The sequence below is a fragment of the Caretta caretta genome, chromosome 6 (assembly GCF_965140235.1).
Source record: "Caretta caretta isolate rCarCar2 chromosome 6, rCarCar1.hap1, whole genome shotgun sequence".
In the NCBI taxonomy this organism is placed as follows: domain Eukaryota; kingdom Metazoa; phylum Chordata; order Testudines; family Cheloniidae; genus Caretta; species Caretta caretta.
Window position 1 is genome coordinate 30493286 of NC_134211.1, and position 26990 is coordinate 30520275.

General features: G+C 40.4%; 1 protein-coding gene across 3 annotated transcripts; it reads right to left on the reverse strand.

Moving 5' to 3' along the window:
- Window positions 1–18439: 18439 nt before the first annotated feature.
- On the reverse strand, window positions 18440–24466 carry CALCB (calcitonin related polypeptide beta). Of its 3 annotated transcripts, none has more exons than XM_048853521.1 (5): window positions 24360–24466; window positions 22752–22847; window positions 22254–22385; window positions 19060–19244; window positions 18440–18686 (listed from the first exon to the last, which is right to left on the reverse strand). In XM_048853521.1, exons 2-4 carry the CDS (start codon window positions 22835–22837, stop codon window positions 19085–19087), a joined length of 378 nt encoding a protein of 125 aa, XP_048709478.1. In that variant the 5' UTR covers window positions 22838–22847; window positions 24360–24466; the 3' UTR covers window positions 18440–18686; window positions 19060–19084. The 3 variants fall into 3 exon arrangements, with proteins under 3 accessions (XP_048709478.1, XP_048709477.1, XP_048709476.1); XM_048853520.1 differs by having other exon boundaries at window positions 19060–19247; XM_048853519.2 differs by lacking the exons at window positions 18440–18686; window positions 19060–19244 and adding an exon at window positions 20842–21398 and having other exon boundaries at window positions 24360–24465.
- Window positions 24467–26990: the final 2524 nt, after the last annotated feature.

Below are 26990 nucleotides of genomic sequence, written 5' to 3' on the forward strand. Positions count from 1 at the left end.
CTGTGTCAACACCCTCAGGCTCCCACTATGGCACTACAAACAATTATGTAGATGTTGCAGCTTGAATTGAAGCTCGAACTCTGAAGCCCAAGGAGGAGGGTGAGCTTCAGAGTCTGACTTCCAGCCCAAGCTGCAATGTCTACACTGGTGATTTTAGCACCATATCGTGAGCCTTGCAAGCCTGAAGTTATCAGCTCGGGTTCTAAGAATTGCTGCTGTGGGTTTTAAAACACAGTGTAGTCTGCAGTTTAGTCTGCTTCCAACTCCTATTATTTTGATTTGCTCTTCATTTCAGCCTTGTCACCAGTAGCTTCCTATCTCTTCATACTAATTGCTTTCCTGCGATTGCCCCCTGATTTGCTCATTCCAACATTTTTTGTTTTTAAATTGTCTGGACAAACAACCAGGAGGATTGTTATACTGGTGTTGTAAACCATGTTGCTGGTTCACTTTCCCCATGTCTTTCCTTTCATTTTTATTGCTTTCCACAGAGCCTTTCCCATTCTAATGTCATTGGACAGAAGGCCAGATTTCCCACAAGGCAATGCTCAAGCAGACTTTAGAAGCACTCTGGCCCTGTTCCTCAAAGGTATTTAGGAACCTAACTCCCATTGAAATCACTGGGAATTAAGCAATTACATACTTATGAGGATCTGGTCCTCTGGGCTTAATCTTGCACCACTGAAGTCAATAGGAGCTTTAGCATTGATTTGAAGAGGCTCATGATCAAGCCCTAGCTTCTTCCTAGCTGCAGTGGCTCACAGCCTGATCCCCATTATGAGCCCTGATCTACATATTTATTTAAGTACAGCATTGAAATCACATATTTCTTCTTTCAGCTATCTAGCACAACTTGACACAGACTTCAACTGACTACTACAGGAGTGGGGATGCCGATCGTGTGGGAAATCTCTGAGTCACATTCAAATAATCAGAAACTCAATTTAATCTGCACTGGCCTCAGAACTGGATAGACCTGAATTTGAATTATTAGGAGCCAGGATGGATGAAACCTGTGCAAAACTTAAGCAAAACTATCCGATGAAGTGAGCTGTAGCTCACGAAAGCTCATGCTCAAATAAATTGGTTAGTCTCTAAGGTGCCACAAGTACTCCTTTTCTGTTTTCAAAACAGTGTTCCCATTTAGGGACCTAGATAAGGCATCAGACCTCAAAAGTTTTGCAGCATTGTTCTCAATGAGAGCTGCTGAGTGCTAAGCGTTTTGGAAATCGGGCCTCATCTTTGGACACCGATCATATTTGAAAATCTGTCCCTATGTGTTTTGAAACATCTTAAATCAGATTTATGCAGCATATAGAGTCTTTGGATCATTTTTTGGAATAGTCAAAAATATGTTTCAGAGATATAAGCTACAGGGAATTGTTCTGATCCTAACTAGAGCTCAGGGGTCAATTTCAAGGCCAACTAAGATAATGGCTTTGGGTTCTCCAGTACTGTAATGGCATATCTCCAGTACTGTAAAGTCAAAGTTGTTCTTATAGGATTTCCACTATTTTGGGCTGAAATCTCCTGAGAACAGATATTGGCTACATCCAAGCCAGAACTGAAAAATGCTACAAAACTGAAATTACCCCTGTTGAGGTCAGTTTTAATACAGCAAAAGGACATAGTGGAACCCACTAACTGAATCTAATCATGCAAGAGTGTCAAAGCCCCTGGAATCCCTCCACATATAAACTGAGAGCCTCTAAACTAGAATATCCTCATCAGAAAACAAAACTGAGACTGACCTCCAAAATAAATAATCTAGATGACCGGGTAGCTCATGTGGAGAAACATCTGGATCAAATAGAGCAGAGCACACAGAAGCAAGAGGAAGCAGCCAGTGAGTGGCAAAAGTTCAGAACAGCAGTTACTAGACATTGAATTATTTCAGGCCAAAAGCCTGGGATTGCAGAAAATCAGCTGTGGTCCACAAACATCAAGATTTTGGGAAATCCTCTGCGTAAGAAAGATCTTGACCTCAGAGCTTTTCTAGACCAAATGATTTCTACCCCATTCCCCCCACTGAATCTCACTGTGATCCCTTTTATGCTGTGAAGAGCTATGGAATGATCCCTATTAGGGATGAACTGAAGAAAATAAAGTGTGAAACACAATCATTATAACTATCTCCAATTCCAGAGCTAGGGAGAATCCGAACTGCAGCCAGAAAAAGACATCTCTCATTTCAAGAAAACAATATATCCATTTTTCCAGACCTCAGCCCAGCAACACAATCCCATAGAAAGAAATTAACAAAGGTGAAATGCACATTTGCTGAGGAAAATGCGGAAACAGCAGTCTGATACCCCCACAAAACTCATGGCACTGTACAAAATTAAAACCTATATTTTTGGGATCTAACAGTGATCTGCAAATAAAATTGAGAAGGAAAATACATACAGAGAAGGAGTGGAATAATAAGATGGACATATGCTTAGAACTATATCATGTACCGAGTAGGGTTTTGGCTCCTTAAGCAGTGTCTCTGATTCTGTTGTAAAGTATTATTGTACTCAAGGGCACTTAAGCATCCTAAAATGGTTTATTTTCCATTTCAAAATGATAATCTATTAAACAAAAGGACCAAACATATTAATAATCTGAATCACTTAACAATAAAAGCACATCTGAAACTTGTTCCCAATGAGTTGTGGACAGAACTAGAGCTTTGCGAAAGCCCACACCAACAACCACCACCGGAATGAAGCCAGGCACTAAAAGTGAATGATACCAGCTGAACAGGACTGAACTGAATATTTGATTTTTTTCCTTTGGCGGGAAATATACCTGTGTCTTTGAGTGTGCATTTACATAGATCCCAACAGCTTTGCAGCAGCTGCCATCGTGTTGAGGTTGGTTTGGTTTTTTTCTTTTTTCTTCTTCTCCCTTTCTGTTGCAGCTGAAAATGAGGGAGGACCTGGAAAAACACAGAACAGTAAAGAACACAAGCTCTCCCTCCTGCTCTCCGAAATAAAAGGGCAACTTTCTTTACAGAGACAAAAGAGTTCTCACCTGTTCAGCAATGACCTCTGTTCTACACTCTATCTGATAAGAAAACATCCCTCCCTGTCCCAGCTTTTCACTTTGGTCCAGCATTATCAGCTGTTGGATACTAATCAAATCAAATGCTATTCTTTATTTCCTTCATCTTTCTATTTCTATGACCTGTTGAACTGACTTTGTCTATGGGATTTGCCTTCTGCTCACAAGATCACAGGCTGACCATTTGACTTGAAGACTCTCCAATCCCCACGTGGCATGTTTGCAGTAATGACAGCCCACTGGGCCTGAAAACACATGGCTGTCCCCACCAAAGTTATCTCTGCCATGAGTGGGCATCAGCCTTCAGACTTGGGATGAGGTTGTGATGATCTAAGGTTTGTCATTTGGTTTATGAAGGGACTTATTGCCCCCACTGAAACTTGGACTTGGATTTTGGATTTGTCAAGATGGGAAGATTCAGCTTTACCTCCATTCTTTTATGAGAAGCCATCTTTCTCACTGTAATGCTTCCTTGGAAAATACAGACCTAAATCTGTGCTCAGACATCATTGTCAAGGCAGGCCATAGGACTTGGAACACTATACCTGTCCCCAACATCCATTTCAGTCCATCATTCTCCATTTCTAACAAAATCCTTCAGATTTTTTATTTCAAAGATGTTTTGTTTTATGGCCACTGTTGGCTGATGTTTAGAACTTTCACATTCCCTAATCCTTCTTTTCTTCTTTTTTCTATTGGCCTCCTTCCTTCATTTTCAATTTGTTTGAAATGTAAGAATGTCATTTACTATTTATTATTATTATACTGCAGTAGTGCCTACATTATCTTTTTGTTATGTCATACATGTCCTTGAGCAAATTCACAAGACAATGCGGGAAAGGGCTTTGCAGGTAAAATTATGTAATAGTAGGCAGTTGCTTTAAGGAACAAATCCTTTTATTTTTCTATCTTTATCTGTGACACGTATCAGGAAGCTCCATCTTACAGCATAGGCCCTGATTCAGGAAAGCCCATACACATGTGCTTCACTTTAAGCACCTGCTTAAGTCCCTCCCTATTCAGCAAAGCACTTAAACATATCCTTCACTTGTCTCCACGTGGATTTAAGCGTGTGTCTCAGTGCTTTTCTGAATCTGGTCCATAGTTTCTAACTACATAATTGTTACTCACCGAACAATGTTCCTGTACATTCCATTTATTTATTCATTTGTATAAGTACTTATTTGAGAAAAAGTTCAGAGTATACAGCACATTATTTGTTGCATCGTTGCTGTCTTCAGGTGTATTCCCTAAAACATATTCATTCATAATCATTACTGCATAATTCAGAACCTGATCAATAATTCACTAGAGATTTATTACTTTGCCAGTTTCTTGTTTTGTTTACTTGAATGTCATCCTTACACATTTCACACAATATGCAGCACCACATGAAGGCTCCAATCCAGCAAACCCTTCTTCACATGAGTATTCCTATTGACTGCAATGGGACTTCTTATAGGGCTATAGGTTACTTCCTGAAACCTTACATGACTAAGGGTTTGTAGGAACACACCCCAGCTGTTCTGAAGCCCTTTCTCGGTGAAAATATCTATTACCTCCTTGGATATTTTACTTGAGTAAAGGCTGCAGGATCAGAGCCTCTATATTGTAGAGCTGAGTGTGACTGTATATCCAGTTATTCTGATATGGAACAATTTTTTAAATTATTTTTTCTATAACATATGGGAGATATGTATCTTGTCTACACTGCATTCTGACTTGACCCTGAGATACACAGAGCACCATTAATTCTTATTGTCTGAATGGAAACTGAGGGTGTTTTGAGTACTGGCTCAGCATAAATCAGGCCCAACCATGTAATTATAACTAAAGTTGTGAGAAATTTGTCAGTTCCAGTTGGTAAGCACTGGTGGAAATCTTTTATTTGATTTCAGTTCCTATGAGCTCAGTCCATAGATTTCACTTTGCGACACAGGTTCAAACGAACTCAAAAACTCAACATGAAATTGTGTTTTTCATCAATCCCAGTTCATTTGAAAGGTTTGTGATCTTTAGTAAACCTTTTGATGAATCTTCAGTTGATTAACACTGAATTGGAACCCAAGGCCTGGTGATTTTTGTGCAGCTTTATAATAAAATTTTCACACCGCTCTGTTTGTAATATTTATGGTGAGCTCCAAGAACTTTGTTTTAGAGACATAGACAGTATATATAAATGGTTATTCTAGTTGGTAATAGGGTTTGTAGGATCATAAATATGTTTGTCTTTCACAGAGCCGGTAGATGCTATCGTTTTCATTTTTAAATTATTATACACTAAGGTGTATATTTTTTTAACTTGAATTACATTAATACCTATGAAAATTCTTGTGTAGATTTTGTCGTTAATAAAATAGCTCTCTACGGTAGTACTAGTTAATACAAACCACAAACTTTTTTATTTATATAATATTTTGCATTAGATATATATTAGTGTCTCAATTTAGATTGAAATCTCTACAAATTGCTGTTTTTAATCTTGACTAACTCTACACAAAACTAATCAAAATTCAAAAAGATATTTCCATATTTCAGTAGCTGCTCTTTGGAAAGAGGACAAAATCAGTCTGAACTGTATTATGTTAAGTGGTAAGTGGCATATTGTATAAAAACAACAGAAAATTACTCCAAATGGCTGCCTCAAATATCTTGATAACTAAATTCTACATACAGACATTCTATGTCTCCTATGCCCTCTAGCTTCTAGAGGTTGTATTTTCCAACTGCTCCATTTCTTAAATTTAACATACTTGACTACAGTTACATAGTTTTAATTTCCAATTGACCATAACTTACAGTGAAATAAAGTAAAATAACATCCCCAGGCTTCTCAAGTATAAAATTGTCCCAAGACTGAAGTATAGTGTTGGCACAGCTTCCACACAGCCAAGAAACTCTGGGGTTGGCTCCCAGGAAGCTACCAGCATCTCCCTTTGGCTCTTAGGCACAGGAGTGGCCACTGGGATTCCACACACTGGCCCCAATCCCGAGCGCCAGCTCTGCAGCTCCCATTGGCCGGGAACTGTGGCCAATAGGAGCTGAAGGAGCAGGGCCTGCAGGCAGGGGCAGCGTGCGGAGCCCCTGGCCGCCCTTGTGCCTAGGAGCCAGAGGGAGCTGTCGCCGCTTCCGGGAGCCACCTCAGAGCCTGCACTGCTCACCCCTTCCTGCACCCCAACCCCCTGCCCCAGCCTTGAGCCCCCTCTTGCACCCAAACTCCCTCCCAGAGCCTGCACCCCACACGCCAACCCAACACCAGCCCGCGCCGCTTCCCGCAGCTCCCATTGGCCACGAATGGCAAACCACAGCTGCTGGGAGCTGCAGGCTGCCGTGCCTGAGAATGGTCAATGTAAACAAACTGTCTCATGGCTCACCAGTGAATTAGCCGGAACCGCTGCGTGTGGCTCGCAGGCCACAGGTTGCCCACCACTGATATGTACATAGACACAAAGTCAATTAATGCAATGCCAAATTGCCTTCCTGCACTGATGTGACAAGATAGTATTAGGAAAAATCTATTGAATATTATTACTCTGTACAAAAATAAAATAGAAACATGAAAAAATAAGTAAATAGAAAACTGCTCACAAAAGTCAACGGGCTAGAGTAAAATCGTATTTTGTGATTACAGTAGAATCTCAGAGTTGTGAACATCTTGGGAATGGAGGTTGTTCGTAACTCCGAAATGTTTGTAACTCTGAACAATACGTTACGGTTGTTCTTTCAAATTTTAGAACTGAAATTGACTTAATACAGCTTTGAAACTTTACTATGCAGAAGAAAAATGCTGCTTTTAACCATCTTAATTTAAATGAAAAACAGAAACCGTTTCCGTACCTTGTCAAATCTTTTTTTTTATACTTTCCCTTTATATTTGTCATAGTTTATGTTTAACACAGTACCATACTGTATTTGCTTTTTTCCTTTTTTTTTTCTTTGTTTTGTCTCTGCTGCTGCCTGATTACGTACTTCTGGTTCCAAAGGAGGTGTGTGGTTAACCAGTCACTTTATAACTCTGGTGCTTGTAACTCTGAGGTTCTGTTGTAGCCCAGTGCTAGTCCAATGTTCTACAGTGTGGTGATCTAAATTAGAATATTTTGCTCATGGGCTACAATGTGCTGGAGAAAAAAGGATCCTGCAGGAGGACCACATCCTGAGTTTGACTGGCACATATGGAAGTGGCATTAATACACTCTCCAGAATCATGTCTTGCCTTTTTCAGCCAGCCCTTTTCAGCCAACAAACTTTGAGAGAGGGAAGCAAAAGAGAAAAATAGTGGATGCTACTTGGGACTTCAATGTTGTAGACAGGGATATAGCCTGGCAGACCCAGTGATCAGAGCAGTGGTGGTCAGGCTTCATAGTCAAAGCAGGAGCCAGGAACTGGAGGTCAGAGCCAGAGTCAGAAATCAAGGCAAAGGTCAGAGCCAGAGTCAGCAGTATCGAGGACCAGTCATCCTGGTGGCAGTTTATATAGTACCATAGTTACTGTTCCAATATTTGGTTTGTTCTTTTTGCCTGACTTTTTGACTGGGGGTGATAAGTAGAGGAGAGATTGGACCAAATGACCAACAACCAAAGGACTTCACACCTGAAACAAGAGATAAATTGTGCACCACAATCAGAGACAATGCACTCTGGCAGACCATGGAGGCAGATAACTTGAGCCAGGCAGTTTCCTGGGAGGAAGGCAGGCCAATGCAGGGGATTGAGTGTGCCACGTTTGTGAGGTGGTACAACATTCTTAAACCTCATAACTTTCTGGGTGCACCCTCCTCCCACAAAGGCCTGCTTGCCCTGATTCAATCAACCTCAGCTCAGGAAATCATTAATAGGGAACCGCACAATGGGATAACCTATGTGAAAGGATGCATATACATTCCTCCTGGACCGCCAAGAATCTTGGCCCTGCAAGTATGCCATGCCTTGCCTCAAAGGCCTTTTGGGCCCCTGGACACCAGAGGAACTCTGTATTTTGGGGGAATAGGGCAGTGATGGGGGCAATGCACTCCAACAACCTTGGGATAAATAGCTGATAGAAATTCACAAATCCCAGGAAGCACTGTTGTTCTTGGATCTTCGGTGGAGCTGCCCAGTACCCTCCGGGGATAGGATGAGCCTAAAAATTCAATGGAGGCCTGACTGAAAACACACTTCTCCAGCTTAGTGTAGCGGCCATATTGGCATCACCTTTCAAGGACAGAACAGACATCCATGGTGTGTTGCTCAGCACTGTCTGGAAAAATAAGTATGTTGTCCAGGTAACCAACACTTTATTGGTCCAGAATATCTCAGAACAGGTCATCAATAAAAATGTTAAAACATGGCAGGGGCATTGATTAAACTGAAAGGCATCATGAGGTATTCAAAATGTCCATAGCAGGTTCAAAGGACTGTCTTCCACTCATCCCCGGGTCTAATACATATAGATTATATGCTCTGCAGAGGTCCAATTTTGTTTATACCCAGACAGCCCCCATGCAGTCCAATAGTTCAGGAATTAGAGATACCTGTTCCCAATACTGACCTGATTCAGTGCTCGATAGCTTCCCACTTTGCATGGACTTCTATCTGGCTTGTTAACAAAGAGGACGAGTGCCACAGCAGGCAAGATGGACTTGTGAATAAAACCCTTGGCCAGGTGCTCCTGCAGTTAGGTGCGTAGGGTGGCCAGTTTGGGTTCAGACATGGCATGCATGTGACCAAATGGAATTTTCACTCCCCACTGTAGTTCAGTTGGGTAGTCACAATCCATATGCAGGGGTAGGATGTTTGCATTCTTTTCTCTTTTTTTTTAATATTCATAGGCAAAGTCACTGTGCTGGGATGGAAGCAGAGGTTCAGGATCAGCAGGTGAGTCTGTTGGACCAACTACCCAGGCTTGCAACTGTTCGGGCTCTGCTATTCACACTCTACTTGCTGGGATCAGGCAGTGCTGCTGGAAGAAAAGCTGACCTTTAGTTTGTGCCAGTGAATGAGAAGGTTATGGAGAGTCAACCAATAAATACCCAGGATCAAGGGAAAATGTGGGAGGCAAAAGATACTGAACTGCAGTATCTCTCAGTGTCATTGATTAGTGACCCACAGGGGTATGGTCTCTATGGCCATTGGTCCAAAGAATAAGGGGGACCCATCAATCATCTCTAATAGGTCTGTCACCGGCTTGGGCCTTAGAGGAATCTGCAGGGTTTGGGCCACATCCAGTTTGATAAAGTTATCCACTGCACCCAAATCAGTGAGGGCCTGCTGCAGAGGGATTAGAAGGGAGCACTCTGGGACATGCAGCTCAACCAGTACTTGCAAATGCGGTGTTGAGCAATGGCATTCAGCACGTGTTCCAGATAGGACCTATCACGACCAGGTTGTGAGCAGTCTGACCTAGTGGTGAGAGCAGGAGTCAGACCAGGTCTGATGCCCGGAGGTCAGAGTCCAAGACAGGTCAGAGGGCAAACCAGGAGTTGGGTGGTAGGCAGGGTCAAGTTACCAGGAGATCATAAGTAGGCAGTAGGAGCAGGTATCACAATAGAAGCAGTCCAAAGCAGGGAGACCCCAGTTGCTTGCACAAATTCCTATTCCTGTGCTGGGTTTATATAGAAGCTGTGAGCCAAACGAATTCCAGTAATAGGAGTCTTCTATCAGAGTTCAGCTCCTATTCTGATTCTTGTTAGCAAGTCTCTGGGTGGCAGGTTGGCACTTACTTGCTCCAAAGATCCCTGTGGATGAGGGTTCAAGACCTGCACTCCCTGACAAGACTGTGGCTGCAGATACCAGGGAACATTTTGTCCAGATGCTCAGGCTAGCCCTCTTTATTGGGCCCAAGCTGGCTCTTTTTCCTGGATCTCTTCAGTCTGGGTTCCTCATGGTGCAATCAGAGATAGCGTGACCATGGTCACCTCAGTAGAAGCACAGGTTAAAACATCACCAGCACTCCCTTTCCTCGGGGGTGAGTGGCCAGGAGCAAGGTCACCCTACATTGGTTCAACTTCCTGAATGGTGGGTATGACTCCAATGGCACCCATCTTCTTTCTTTCCACCATTCACGCAGCTGATTGTCGATCGAGATGACAAGATGGATGAAAGCACCCCAATCTGTCAGGGTCTCAACACTAGCCAACTCATCCTGTCCCTCATCCCACATGCCCCATTTGAACTGGAACAGCTGGGCTGCCTCATACCACTCCATGTTTGATGTGTGATGGTAGAAGTGTGCTGCATAGGCAGCAGCTATGCCTGACCCCTTTCAGAACTTCCACAAGGCAGCCTTTGCAGAGGGAGCACAGTTGGGGGTCTCCAAAGATAGTTGATATTGCCCACTGGAAAGCGTCCCATCTAGACAGCACCGGACTGTGGCCCCTAGCATGGGGAAGGCCCAGGCCAATGCCTCTCCAGTCATCAGGCTGACTACCAGGCCTACCTTGACTTGGTTGAACGAGTATGTCTGAAGGCGAAGCAAGAACAAGAACAAGGCACTGGTTCATGAGACCTCATGAGGCCTCAATATTTGAACAATCCTCACTGAAGTGCTCTGGGAGGGAGACAAACAAGTCTGGGCTCAAAAGCCAGTAGGGCCCAAAGTGCAATGTTTTCTGCACAGGGTTGCTGGACTTGCCCTTGCAGTGCCTGATTCTCAGTGACTAGCTGTGCAATCCATGCCGGCATGGCTTGGTTGTCTGTCTGGAAGCAGGTCACTTGCTCATGATGCACCAGCCCTCCTTGAGGTAGGGGGAGCTCTGCTGGGTCCATACCCCACTGGACCCCATTCAGAGGGATTGGTTTTCCTAGGAAGCTGTTGTAGATCTGGATATAGGCAGTCATGCCTAGTGGTCAGAGCAGTGTGGTCAGAGCAGGAGTTAGGACCCAGGAACCAGAGGTCAGAGACAGAGTCGGGAATCAATCCAAAGGTCAGAGCCAGAGCCAGAAATCAAGCCAAGGGTCAGAGCCAAAGACAGTAACCAGGGTAGGGCATAAAAGCAGGGATCTGAATCAAGGAAGGAGGGCAGGAATCAGGAACAAGGCAAGGCTCAGGAGCCAGGTAAGTAGGCAGGGTCTGATGTGTCAACCAACCAGGAATTCATCTCGTTTCTCAGACAGCTTCCTGTGCCTCCTTCTGGCTTAAATAGTGAGTCTGAGCCAATTGGAGATGTCCAGATGTCTCCTCCAATTCGGCCCTTCATGGGCGGTGCCTGTGAGCAAGGGTCCATCAGCTTACAAAAGTCCCTGCTGGTACCAGAAAGCTGCTGGATTTTGGCTGTGGTCTGAGAACTGCCTGGGGAACTGGAGACCCATATTCAAGACCTGTGATCCCTTAGCCAAGCAAGGTTCAGAGTTCTTCCCAGGTAAGGAAATGATCATGTAATACATAATTTGGAAATAAAAGCTATTTACTTTCTGAAATAGAATATTACAATGCAGGGACATCTTCCCTGGTGAACTTTTAAAGGTTCAAGGGAAATACAAACATATAGACAAATTAAAAATAAAGGACAATTTTTTTTTTGCTGAACTAGGAAAGAATGGATTGTATTTTATAACAATAATGAGAGGGTAAATATGCAGACTAAATATATAAATAAATACCCAAACCCTGTCAACAAAGACCAAATGGGCCTGATTTTCCAAAGCAATGAGCACCAGAATTCAGACTGAAGTCACGGGAAGCTGTAAGTGGTCAGCACCTTTGAAAATCATGCACATAATGCATCCTCAACCATGTCTAGAAATCCTATGATTCTACGATAATTAAATATATCCATCTGGAGAGGAACAAAAATATTCTCAGATCTAAATTACCCAGCAGGGTTTAAAAATTACCCACTTCCTGCAGATATTCAATCAGCTAATTATACATGACAATGCTGAATTAAATAACCAATACCAAAATTTACTACTGTCCGCAAAAGGCTGCTTTTTGGCAAGGTTCTGTGACAGCAGCAATAATATTAGCTCTGCTCATTTCTTACACAGCAGACTATGGAAGCTTTCAGGAAGATTAATTCAACTCTACCAACAAAAGAGAAGAAAAGAGATTTAAATAACTGGACAGAGTTACTGCGTAAATCTACCTGAATTATTTTAAAATTATGTCTAGTTACTACATTTTCAGTGAAGTTGAATCCCAGGGCTTGGTCTTTCACAGCACAGGTGCAGACTGTCACATGTATAAGAACAATGTAAAAAGTGATAAGCATAGCCAGGGACAGAAGGGAAACATGCCCTGTAATAATGAAAGTACTGTTTTACAGCCACCATTACCCTACCTGTAGAGGTCAAGCCAAAGAAGCAGCACATAATTAAGCACCATATTTGCATGCTCAGGATCACCGTCTCCTCTGATATACTCATTCTCTGTCCACACCCTGGTGCTTTTTCATTTTGTACTCTGGAGAGCCAGAGATTTACTCTGAGTCAGTGCAGAGGACTGCGCCTAGTGCACAGCATAACCTTTCTCATGCCCACATGTTGCTTTGATTCACATTTGCACTGGAGCTCAATACCACCACACAATGACGTACAAAATGAAGGCCCAAGAAGTCTGCAATAACAGCGAGATGTGTCGTGAGCAACTATACACGTCACCTCACAAAGGCTTTGGTCATGCAAATTTAAAATAACCATTTGTTAAAGAAAAACAGTTTTGACAGTTTATTAAAACATTAGAACCAAAATGGTTTATATATCCTCTTCAACATTAATACAAACACTTGTATATGACTAATCTGTATTATGTTGCCTGATTGAATACTAAATAACTTAGATCGGATGCTGCCCATAAAGTGTAAGCCATTTATACTGCACTAACATTTTATTTTCTGTCCACTTTCAGCCCTGCTTAGAATGGCAGTGTAATTAAAAAATGAAAAGGTAGTACAATGGAAACTGCACATTCCCTTATTAAATGCTAATTTCTAAATATATTTTGTATAGTATACAGTCTGCACCTGTGCTGTGAAAGACCAAGCCCTGGGATTAATTTTTTTTAAAAAGCTAAGGACTTTTGGCAATTTCATCAACAGAGACAGTCATGAAAAATGAAACAAGATTTTTTTCTCCAGTTGCTCATGAAGTCAAATAATCAAAATTATCCACAAACTCTTGATCAATACTGTATTCCTTGTACACCCAAAAATGGATTGAATACACTGAACATTTGGGTGCAAAAGGAGCAGGGTAAGACCCTAAGTTTAAAAAAAAAAACCTGCATTAGTTTCCTGACATGTAGTTTTGTCTCCCTTGAATGGGAACCTGCTGTTCCATCAGGCTTAAAATGTGTAGGTATTGTTCACCTCTTGCAAGTCAAAAAAGCACTTTCTTCCCCCTGCCCCGACCCCAGCAATGCTTTTTGGTGCCATTGCCCTCTAATGCATTATACTGATATTGCTCCCTGAGTTACCATGAGAGAGAGAAAAAAGTAGAAGAAGCAGATTTGAACTGAGATATCAGACTAAATATTGCTCCCTTAGAAAAAGAAGTGAGAAATAAAAATATACCATCTCTTTTTTTTCCAACCAGAACACTCAAGTAGAAATACCCTAAAGTTATTGAATTGAAGAAGATATCTAAAGTCTCCAACCTGAAATTAGCTCTGCACATGGAAAGGTTAAGCATGGAACTGGATGAAGTTTGACAAAACTTTTTATCATCATGAAGAACCTGGAGTAGAAACCTGAACCTCTCTTTTCATATTCCTAAGAAAAGATTTGCTATACAACCTTGGCTTTTCACCCATTCCTGAAGGACAGGAAGAGGCTTTTGAAAGTATGTGGGTAAGCCAGGCCTGAGAAGTTTGAGAGCTTATGTATTAGAAAGGGTACCGCCACAGGCTGAGAAGAAATTCTTGACTCTTTTTCTAGAAGAAGGTGGGACTAAGCTAGCAGGACTTCACTTTCTTGTGTAAAATTTCTGTCTGGCTCTGGCAGCCTCTGGCTGATAGTGAGGAAGAATTTCCTAACCCTTGTGGATTGAAAGGGACAGAACAATTGGTAGTTTTCGTATGGCTGGAATTTATGGTTGCAGTAAAATTACATGAAGCTCTCTTGAATGCCTCTCAATAATGGATGGCTGGGCATATCCTTATTTGGGTCTGTTAATCCTTAGGGGCTTTTACTAGGAACTTGTCACAAGAGTTTCACCTTGTCAAAATGTGCCTGAGCCAGACTGCCTCTGGAAATCTGTATATCGCGAGCCTGGAGCCACGTATTTGAGCCAGGGTATTGCAGAGAACAGATATAATGGACAATCTGGTGCTGTGACAGAAGGGAGAAATCATAGAGAAACCCTGACATAATCTAAATAGAATACAGCTTCCTTTAGTCAACCTCTTATTATTTTGGGGGGAACTTTTTTCTGAGACCACAAAAAGGAGCAGAGAATGGACAGTGCCATTTGACCTGATACCATATATGTTGTATATAAAGCATATGCAGCATATGAACAAATGGAAGAAGATTCAAAGCCTCTTTCAAAAAAATGTTAATCCTGTGGTCCACAAAGTTCTTTGGGGAACCTATCCATTAGCTGGGAGAAAAATCTTTTTGCTTGAGAATGATCCTAACTAAGACAAGTCAATGGTCAAGACAGAAAAAAAACCTGGTGGCAATATTAGATGTGACTTGGTACAGTTTCATAGAGACGGTTATTGATGGAACTTTACTTGTCATGGTTGGATCACTCAGAATCACAAGTAGGCTTATGAGATTCTGACATGAGAAAACAGTTCTGCTTTTTCCTACACCTCATCTTGAGGGCATCCTGGGTGTGAGACACTGCCTGGATGATTTGACTATTTTCATATTGGAATAGATCAATTCAAACTAAATTTCAATGCATTCTGTGACTCAGAGTGCTCAGAGCAGGAAGAAAATTCCCTTTCATCAGCTGAGGACTGGAGCAGATGCTTGTTACAGCAAAGAGAATCCTCAGTTTGGTTCTTTGGGGATGGGGTTTATGGCGCTGGCATTGAGAGTCCTGAAAGGAAGTAGTGTCCTATCCTTGGTGCTTAGACTAGGATGAAGGGGAAATAGAAGCTATCTAAGGAGACAAGGAGAAACCATGACTTAGAGCATGGTTTAGATTTGTGGACAATTGGCTGAAAACAATGTGAAGTGAGTAAAGATTGACTGAATGGAGCAGGAATCTTAAAGCACTTAGGAAGGAGGGAAGGGGTACTTGAGATGATCATCTTCTGATTCAAACAAGCTATTCAGGTGGTGGTGGATCACTTGCAGCTTGAAAGGATCTGTCTCTGGAAAGGGAGTGCATAGGGGAACCTGGAAAAGAAATCTTGCAGGGACTGAGGTAGGAAAAGGAGACTGGTGTTAAGCCCTTCCTTGGGACATTGTGAGTAGTAAGAACCATTCAATACAGTAGCTTGAAGAATCAGTCCAACACAACCCACACTTCTTCCTGCACTGACTAATGTGAGGCTTACTGGTTTGGTGTTGCAGCAGGAGGACAAGAAAGAACAGAACCAAGAGTGGAGAAAAATGACCGAGGAAGGGGCACTGCCAACATGGGGAGCTGAATGCAGGAACTTGTGCCTTTTGATGCTGACCGCTGGGCCCTGATCAACAGCAGAAGCACTGAAGTGGCTGAGGATTTACTGCTGGGCTAAAGGAGTCCCCAGACTTCATCAAAATCCTCTACTGAACGCTCTGTCTCTTCCAGGGGAAGGCTAAACTGGGAAGGAGATGAAGAATTTGCCAAAAGTATCTGAGGAAAAGAGCTCTCAGACAGCTACTAAGGAAACTCCTCCCTCACCATATAGAAGCAGAACACTGTGGATCAACATCAGTGCAGTTAACCAGGCCTGCCTGTAAAGGGCACTGGCAGGAATACTGCACTAGAAAAAAAAGGAGAGCAATGTCTTGCCTGCCTCTGAGAATTTGAAACAGTGGAAAAGCTCAAGCAACAGATTCCCATGAGAAAGATAAACACTGAATTTGCTATTAGTGCTATTTCTCCACTGGTCATTTAAATAAGTATATTCTTTGTTGAAACAAGACTGCACACATGCAAAGTATTTTCATTTATCTGGACCAGTACAACTATCTATTGCTGTGAAATAAATATTGTTCATTTGAAGCTAAAAAAGAAAACAAAACCAGACTAATTTATTTTCTATTCTAGTTTCTTTGGTAAACTTATGGAAAAAATTAAAGTACATGCTAAAATGATTTTTCTTACTACTAATCTACTAATCTGAGCCCACGTCTCTTTAAGAGATTAGTTTTTTCACATTAATGTCTTATTAACAAACTTCACCTTTCCGCCTAACTCCAGCAGTTGTCCAGTTTCAATGCACATGTCACATTTCTAAAGCAGTAGGACATAATCCTAGTGTTGTTAACCAATGTTATATCTCAATAAAATGTATTCTAATGTTCAAAGCTACGTATGAGCTATTACTGAGTACATAATGACAGATGTGCTCCTCTGTATTGTTGAAGTAAGAGGACCAAAGATATCATTGTAGAGTAATATAGGTTAATCTTTTTAGAAACTGTATACACCTGAATTCTAGGCATTGCAGAATTCTAGATTATTGTGGTAACAAATGCAGTTTGTGTTTAGCTAAGAAAAAAGTATCAAGCACTGCATGTAGAGAAAAAATTATTTATATTGAAGTTAATTTCAAACATAGTATGTAGTATGAAATTCGCCACAGCCCTCCATACCACTTAAATCCCACCAGAGATGGTTGTGTGGGAATCATACAATCTTAAAGCTGCTCTAATTTACCCCAAAAAGCCATAAACGTAGCCAAGGATTGGCATGATATAGGAGTGTCCCCACCACGTAGCCTTTCCTCCAATCATGCCCCTTTTCCCTACCCTTGCCACAGTGGTGCAAGAGCCCTAATGACCGCTCCGCACCATGAGATGATCGTCACTTCAGTGGAATGATGCTCCCTGGACTGGTGAAGCTGATTTTAGAGTCCGATTGCACTGGCAGTGCAGTGCAGAGCAAAACAGACTCAGAGGCTATGTCTACACTGCACACTTGCTGCACACTGCGGCAAGGAAAGACTGGGGGGGGGGGGTGGAGGGGGGATGGAGACAGTGGGGAAAGGTTCTCCCTGCTGCCTCCCATCTGCGAAAGCCTTTCACTGCTGCTGAAGTCTTTCCCTGAAGCAGGAAAGGCTCCAGCTGCAGAAAACTGGCAGAGCCTTTCCCCCCTGTCAGAGTTTTTTCCTGCAGTGGGGAAAGGCTCCAGCAGCAGGGAGACAGCAGGACACTACGCTGCTAAAAATAGCAGTGTATATATGGGGGCACTGCTTGGGCAAGTGAAAAGCTGTGTAGGACACAGACCCATAAGCTTCAGATGTCTCTTTACTCGCCTAAGCAGTGCCTCACCACCTACACTGCTATTTATACCGAACCTAGGTGGGCTAGCCATGTATCTACTGTACACACCGCTATAACAAGTGCGCAGTGTAGGGAAGGGTAAACCCAGAGTATCTAGCCCAGCCAGTATATTGAAAAGTCAGCAATTTCCTTCTGTAGGAGAAAGGACCCGTGTTGGTTAAAAGGTGTCCTCCTTGGTTTTAAAACCACCCATGGATTTTCTCCAATTTCCTTTTACTCCACTCTCTGTTCTTCAGCTCCTCTATAGACAGTCTCAGACACTGGTTAATCAAAGAAACTGCTTCTTTGCAGTTCCTTCAGTCTGTAATTGCCATCCTGAATCTCTTTCTCTCATTTCTTCTCTCTCTCTCATTTCAATCTCAGCTGAACACATCTTTTCTCTTTTGTCCATCCCCCTACTATTTAACTCTGTAAACCATTTTGGAATATAGATTGTATGAAAGAGGCTATACAAAACTTTTGTCTTGGTCTATACATTATGACATTTGTTACTACCAGGAACTGTGGGGGGTTATTCTGTTGAATCATTTTGTAATTATTTTTGAGCTACTGGTTCATGAGTTTGTAAAAGGGAAAATGTTTTCTCTATTCTGAACATTCAAACTTTAGTTCTCAAGAACCACTCTAGAGCCTGTAGTTATATAAGACATAGGAAGTACCATATGGGAGCAGGCCAATGATCCTTCTAATCTGGTATCCACATTTGATTAATGCCAGATGTTTAAAAAACAACTATGCAATAAACTAACAATAAAATTGGTTTAAATGAAAGATCAGTTTCTCAATCCAAATGTATCTAAAATACTTTTTTTAATTTTGCTTAAATTCACAAATGATACAATACTGAAGTGTTTTTAAACATACTGTACAATCATGTTAGTTAAATGTTTTACATCAAGGCACAGCACACCATATTTTACAGATATGCCTTGACAGGCAGCAATTTAGTGTAATCCCCGAGATTTGGCAGTATTGCCCAGATACAATAGCATGGGTCAGATTTCACATATATGCTAGGAGATAAATAAATAATAGATGCTATCACATTTTATTTGAAATAGAATTGCATATAAAAAGAATATACAATAATTTAATTTGAATAATTAGATTGTTTTGTACTATACATAACAGAAGTGCTTTCATTTGTTTTTAACAAAACATTTTTATATATTAGAAGGATGCAAAAAATGAGTCTTCTGTTTGGCCTTCTTGATTTATGGAGAAGAGTTGCTTTCGTTAGAAACAAAAGGGAGTTACATTTCAGTTTCATGGCAATCTGAAAGAAAGAAATCCAAAATTATAAAAATATTGATACTGAAATATTACTTTTAGTATAACGCAAGAATATCCACTGATTGAAACTATTATTTGAACCAACCAGCTTTGTTTTACAAGGTGATCTAGCATTCATTACAACTGATTATTTAAACTTTTCACTTTCCTTTGAAAAAAAGAGACCTTACAATACATGTTCTACTTAAATGTATAACTGGATTTGTAACACATTTGGATTAACTATTACTGTTTCTTTCTAGGATCTAGACACCATAAATCTATTTTCCATCCAAACAAGAATTCTACGTAAGATATTAGCAATGGTAACATTACCAAGGGAAGTAAAGATTCTCCATTTATTGCAGGGTGTTTACCATATTCCAGGCGTCATTCAGATGTTTATATTTGAGCATTTCTTCTTCGCCTCCCAAAAGCTTTAGATCCCACATTGGTAGGTACAAAGTTGTTCTTGCCTACTCCTCCTGACCTGCTCAGGAAGTCTGCCAGACGATGGGTCACACAGGTTGCTGTGTTACATGCCCTTTTCTGTGCTGTTACACTGCTTTTCAAAATAAAAAACATATATTTTACATAGAGAGAATGTAAAGAATACTTTGTTTATATCAATAAGGTGTGGTTCTACCTGGAAAAGTACCTCTATAAAAATGGTATTGTGAAGTTCCATATTTATTGTGTTTCAAGGATTTACATATTGTTCACTCAGTTTATAAGTTAAAAAATACTTTTCTTTTTCTAGCTACCAGGTGCTACAGACTCAACTCAGGTTGTGAAAGTCAAACTGGGCTCTTTCTTTCTTGCACATCATCAACAATAGTTAAGGTTGCATAGACAAAATTATCTCCTCAATATTTGATAAACTCCATTCCCACCAGCAAATAATTGAAATTTAACAGACAACTGTTGATAATGCATAAGGAGTAAAAGAATTTAGCTAAGTCTCACCTGAGTTGGTTCTGTGGTGCTGATGGAGTATAGTAGCAAAAAACCTATTTTAGGTACTCAGATCAGCAGCTATGTCCGAACACACAAAAGCAGTGAAATCCTGGCTCCACTGAAGTCAATGGGAGTTTTGTCATTGACTTCAATGGAGCAAGGATTTCATCCAGGAACTAAATCTATAGAGTAAGAAGTTGCCAGGGATTTTTTAGTAATTTTTCAGAGTTGAACTGCACATAGTCATTTTCCTTCTTCCATATATCTGATTGCACTATTTAAACAGCTTTCTTCTTTATTTAGGCCTTCACTGAGCAAAACATTAAGCATTTTAGCAATCCCACTGACTTCAATGGGACTACTCACTTGCTTAGAATTAAGCACATGCTTATGTGTATTGCTGGACTGGGGCCTTAGAGTACATACTTCTATAGTCTTTGTTCAAGCTAATCTTCTATTGAACTCAATGAGAATGTTTCCCGAGTTAGGACTATAGACAAATCCAGAGACAGTACCATAGAAAACATCCCTGGTAACATGACAATTGTTTTCTGAACAGTTCCCATATTATGAGATATATGTTGTACAGACAAAAAAAAAAGTTAGAGGCACAAAAGTAGCACTAAATCTGTTGTATTAAAGTAAAAGGGTTAACAGAAAACAAGATTTTAAATTACCCAGATATGAAAGCCCCCCCTTTTTCAATCTTTTAATATACAAGTCTACCTCACAGGTTATTTCTAAAACTGATACATGTAAAAAAAAATCCAGTTATTCATGGTAATATATCACTGTAAAGAAGCTTCATGTAAATAATTTAAAGGAAAATGAAAAAGGAATATTAAAGTTCTTACCTGGATGAGTTCAATGAGAACAGTTTTAAACCTGGATTACATTTCTAGTGTTTTCACACTAGTTAATACATGCATTGCTTGATGCTTAGCCATTTCAAAAGTTCATACAAATTGTTTTACTAAGATTGTGTGTGTGACTGATTATGTATGCACACATACATATAGAAAGCATTAAAAGGGTCTAGGAGTTCTCCCAGTGTATATGAACATGGTCAAATTGTTCAGCTATTCTGGAATTAAATTATTATACAACTTTTGTATTGTTCTGCTCTTCTCTAGTTCTGAAAAGATTTCTAAAACTTTTCTGGCTTTGTCTATTCCAAACACAATTAATCAAAACAGACCTAATCCTCATAGAAAAATAGGTTTATTGAACAAGTGCATGAGCAGGCATGAAAGAAGAGTTTATCTGTACATGTAATAGCTAGAAATGAAAAGCTTTGTTTAGATTTTTTTTTAAATAAATGTCTAAGAAAATCAGTTGAAGTCTCAAGGCAGTGCTGTTCATTCTTTTTTAATTTATTTGGGGGTTTTTTTTCTAACTTGGTATGTGTGTTGTGTTCTTTATCGTCCTAACTTTAAGTCCATCTCAAACATTCTCTGTCGAAAACAGAATCAAAATAACATAGCAAAGTTAGCAATCAAGGTTAGATCCACATGCATCAAGTTAAAAAAAAAAGGGGGAGAAGGGTGGAAATAAGCATGTCTAGTTGTTTCCCAGGGATTCCCCATAGTTTGCATAGCGTTCATTTTCCAGGTCATTCAGCACATTCCTTTTCTTGCCAGGAGTTCCAGCCCCGACGTCAGTACGAGGGTAAGTTTGCAATTTGTGCAATTCTTGAGACAGTTTGCCCAGCACACAAGTACTCAGACTGGCGCAGCGTTTGGAAATAGGTCTATCCAGGCTGCAGGGGGAAAAAAACATGCCAAAAAAGTAATATAAATCATGCACATTCATGCATTACATTCCTAGATAAATAAGTATAATTAGGAGACAAAAAGAAAAGGATAAAATCCCCTCACACTCATTTCATGCGGGGGGAGGGGCACACTTGAAATCAGAGGGAGAACAGAGTTCCATCATGAACAAAATGAATATTGTTTACTTGATCAAGCAAACTGATTAGATTTTGGGATGCTGGTAGTCAAAGGAGAGGGGGGTTGTCTTCCAATGTACTAGACATGCTGTTCAGTCTCTCATTCATCAACATGCTTTGCAATAGGAATTCATTAAGGTTAATGCAAATGTACTTGCATGCCTTGGCTCTGAGGGAGAGGGTGGCGCTGCGTGCACTATTAGGATGCCCCGCTTCAGCCAGTGGCCTTCCATGCCTCACGACAGCATCATGCACTATCGCGACAGAGAATCCAGGAGCAATCGAACAGCCCTCAATATTACCACCGGGAAAACGTACCGCTTGCTGCCATATTTTAATACAACCCCCTCCTTGAAGTTCAACTCACCCTCCAATGGTTTTTTTATTTATTTATTTATTTTCTCTCGGTTGTAAAAAAAAAGATAAGATAAAAGCAGGTTAACTATGTGGAAACCATCCACCTGATACTGATACTGGAAAACATCTCTGCAGTACCATCCCTTCCCAAGTATTGTACAAGGTCATCCGCAGTCCCAAGGGAGAGGAAAATCTTAGCCTGCCCGAGCGTCTGCTGAGGTGGCTTTTGCTGGGAAATCAAATGGACACACAGAGTGGTCCTGCTTCCCCAGCATCTGTGCATATCCCCGGGGCTGTAGCCCTTACCTGTTCTCCTCAGTCGCTTGTTCCAGTTCTTCCGCGGTCATCTGAACAAATTCTTTCACCAACGCATTTAATAATCGCCGAGCTTCGTAATCACTGAGTGTCACTCGATCTGTTATAGACTCTAAGCCAGGTCTAGGTGGAGACAAGCGAGACAGCATGAATACAAGGATAACTGCTGCAGAGACTTTTGCCTCTGTGCATTTAGGCAGCTGAGTTCTTTTAGACACTATTCAACACAGTTGAGCGTGTCTTTGTCACTAGTGTCCATATGTATACCAAACTGAAGACAAAGACTACTCGTTCCCTCACACACTAGGTAAGTAATCTATTGCATTTTAAAATATGAGCATTACAAAAAAATAGTATTAGGAGATCTAAGTTTTCTCCTTTACTATGATCCACTTCCTATATGCAGCCATAACGAAAACTAAATGTCTCCATTCCATTCAGATTCAGTGCTCCGAAACTCATGAGTTTCCACCGCTCTCTGCTTCTTACCTGAGTGGGGTTGCCTGGAAGCGATCCATCTGGCACATAACCAAGGCATAAACAGCAAGGAAAGATGAAATCTTCAGCATAACCATAATGTCCTCTCTACAACAAAGATTCAGATCAAACAATGGCCATTTTCCAACCTCCTCAATCTTATCAGATCTACTAAAGATGCAGTCTTTCTCTAGGCACACTTGGTAATAGGTTAGCAAAAAGAAAAGGAGTACTTGTGGCACCTTAGAGACTAACCAATTTATTTGAGCATGAGCTTCGAAAGCTCATGCTCACTCAAATTGGTTAGTCTCTAAGGTGCCACAAGTACTCCTTTTCTTTTTGCGAATACAGACTAACACGGCTGTTACTCTGAAACTTGGTAATAGGTTGTTATTGTTAATTTGCTTTGGTCTCTTGCTTTAGTTTTCTCAAATAATTTTCAGAATTTTTGTATATGACCAAATTGTAATTTTTGGAGTATTTTCAGAGTTAGGATTACTATCAAGATGTAACTAAAATGGGATTTAAATTAATGTAGATCTGTCTATAAACTGATGGGAAACGTGTCTCTTCTCCCCTGTAGTTGAAGCACTACACATAATTTCATGCATTTAATGTGTCGGATCTGAACTGGACAAAATGGCACTTCAGGTACAGTAAATCTTATGAAAAAGCATGAAAGCTAAAGCTAGTGTTATTTTTAAAATATGAAATATGACCATTATTTTTACATATTCTCATTTTTGCAGAATATTAATACATTTTAATCGTTTTAATGTTTAATTTAAAAATTAAAAATAATTCTGTTTGTGTAGAAATCAGTACATTATATTAAAGAGTGCTCACTTCCTGGTACAGTTTACATACTAGTCTTCCAACTCAAATACAAATTAGATAAAATTATAAAAACAGGTCCATTCAATTAATTTTAATTTAAAAAATCCCAAAATTATAACCAAAGATAAATAAATCCGATGAATTCAAGTCAAGACAGCAGAAAGATTAAAAAAATCATATCTTGAAGAATTCCTCTCTCTGACACACAGCTTTAATTAATATCTCTAGATTAACTTAACCTTTTCACTCATAAATTAGAACACCTATTACTACCTACAGCATATATTGCTAGCTAACATACAATGAAGGTTGTCATTCTTTACACTTTTACCATTTTATAACAGATTTTGTGAAAAACTCAAAATGATTACAAAAGAAATCAAGCTATGCAGCCCAATAATGTAGAGATTAGGGTGTTTTTTCCATACAAAATATAATATACTACGCAGTATCGGTTGCTTTCAATTATTCTAAGGGGATTATGTATTCCTTCTTTTACCTTGGTATTTTTTATTTTTATTTTGTTTTATTTTATTTTGAGGAATCCAGTAACGTGTAATTTAGAAGACCATACGAAATCTAGCTAATTACAAATTATGCGTTCTCTGAATGCACAGAGAAAAATCAAAACAGAGAAAGGCAACACAAACTATAACTGGGCACCAGTTAAAGACCTTCCTGGGTACAGGTACAGCTTCAAGCACTGCAAATTCTGCTGCACTGAAGTAAGCTCACCAACTCTAGATTTAAGAAAAGAAAAAGAAAAAGGAAGAGCATGCTTACCTTGAAATGCAAAGCTTCTTAAGAAACAGTAAAGGCTTCCTCAATATATGTTTCTAAATCGTGATGCTGTTCAATGCCTAAGTACCCCCCTTTTATATCTACCGCCAGGGTGAAAGTGTGTAGGCGTTTGACCGGCACTGGCCAGCCAATCATAAGGTCTGTTGGCAAAATGTAGCCAATCCACAACCGGGCACGAAACCCACGGCTCTCCAATTACGTCATCTTCCAGTCACTGAGTATTCCATTCACAAAATTTGCTAGTCAGTTGGCTACATCTGATAGGTTTATTTGCACTGAGGTCACTGAACGAAAAAAAGACGGATCGCATCAGACGATTAATGAAAAGTAAGGGAAATCGTCTCGAGTCATTAATAATGTACAGTCCGCCCCTTACCCTCACAAAAAGTACCATATCTTTTTAATGAAAAATTCAAAGGACAGGTTATTTACTTATTAGAAGCGACATCTACTGCAAAAAATACCGCATTGCAGACAGAAAAAAGGACCTTGACAAGGCGGATTATCATTATTTTTATAGTCTGCAAATGAGTGGCTATAGTAATGTAACTGCATACATGGGAAACTGTATTTAGTATTTTTACACATATTTTCTAATAGTACAGTTTTTTGTTTTGTAACAAATTAAAACATGAATGCAGAAGTTATTTCACTATTTTCCTGATGAATGGGAATTGTTATGTTACTAAATAAGTTTAATTATATCACGTTAAGAGTATAGTATCCGGAGCAAATAAATCTGTTATTCTCCACATATTAGAAAAGTTTTTCCTTTGGTACCTTGAAGCCCGATACTGCAAACCTTTACTCACTTGGGTAGTTCCCCTGACTTCAAAGGGACTAAATTTTGAGGTTCCAGCCTGTGGATTGCCAGGTTACACATTTTCCCATAGTTCCTGGTATCTAGTGTCCATTTGCATTTGGCCAAGTATATGGGGAAAGGGGAAATTTAAAATAACTGAAAATAAATACCAAAACATTCATGGAAAGCCCCAAAGCCCATTGAAATTAATGACAGGTTTCAGAGGAACAGCCGTGTTAGTCTGTATTCGCAAAAAGAAAAGGAGTACTTGTGGCACCTTAGAGACTAACCAATTTATTTGAGCATGAGCTTTCGTGAGCTACAGCTCACTTCATCAGATGTTTACCTGCAGTTTCCACGGTAAACATCTGATGAAGTGAGCTGTAGCTCACGAAAGCTCATGCTCAAATAAATTGGTTATTCTCTAAGGTGCCACAAGTACTCCTTTTCTCATTGAAATTAATGTGAATCTTCACTCTGATTTCAATGTACTTTAGATCAGGCCTTTTGTCTATAATGAACAAAAATGACTCCCCTTCCTCTGTCAACCAAGAAGAGCAATTTCCACTTTTCCTCTCTTCTACAACTATCGACCATGCTGAAGTCTTTCCACATAGCATACCTCGCATTCTTTATTGTTAATGTAAACTAAATTCCGAGTTAAAGGTCAAGCATCTTGTAAAATAATTCTTTCTCTCTGGCTATTATATTCACTTTTCATAGGGTTTGAGAAACAAGAATAACATTAGTCTCCGGAGTCATCTGAAGATTAGCAAAAAGAAAAGGAGGACTTGTGGCACCTTAGAGACTAATAAATTTATTTGAGCATAAGCTTTCCTGAGCTACAACTCACTTCATCGGATGCATTAGCGCAACCTAGTGGAGTAGGCAGTTGTTTGGAAAGCAGGTCTGAAGAGAGATGCTGGTTAAGACGGAAGGGATTGGAGTCTACTTTTCTTCTTTACAGGGACTTCTATTCAGAGTCAGTACTTAAATTGTGACCATTTACTCGTCTCTGTTTCTCCTTTGAACAGCACGGATTTAAACTGGTCTTTGGTATGCATTCTTTGAAATCCATTTACATCCACTGAATCGAACGCAATTCTTGTACACAGTATGAATTTGAATTCCCGTGCAGGAAAAAAAAATAAAAATAACTGCACTGTCTTCTGTGACACACAATTATGACTCATAGTTTATTTAATATAAACCCAGGGGAAACTGCATACTGAACTACTATGTTACCAACCGTAGCACCTGATATTGAGAAATAATGTAAGAACCCATCTCTATTCCGCAGCAAATTGTCCGCAGAAAGTGTACGAACAGTGGGACAGGCTCGACCATCGTCTCTTAGAGGGGGGATTGCTAGCAGATGTTGTAGCCGGCGTGATTCAATCATTTCGTGCTACGAGCCCTGTCTTTATTGATTGCCATAAATACTATTATAGTGGCAGCTTCCTTTCTGCAGCCTGCTTGGAGCAGCTGGGAGTGTTTGGAGTTTGCCTCCCATCCGCGGCTCCCCCCCACCCCCTCGTCCAGAGTTGAAGTGGCCACGTTCCGGCAGCTGCCAAGCTGCTTCCCTTTCCTGGGCACTTTAGAGATACAAGAGCTACATCCGCAGTGGAGAAGCCTCTGCCCGAGCCAACCGGCTCAAGCTATAGGGTCAAATGAATCACTCTCAAAGGGTCTCTTAGTCACTGTCTAGAGGCGTGGTAGACGTGTCTCGAGTTTGCACACCTGCTCCATTACAGGATGGTTGGATTTACTGTATGTTTGTAAAGCTGTTTTGCACACACACATTGACACAA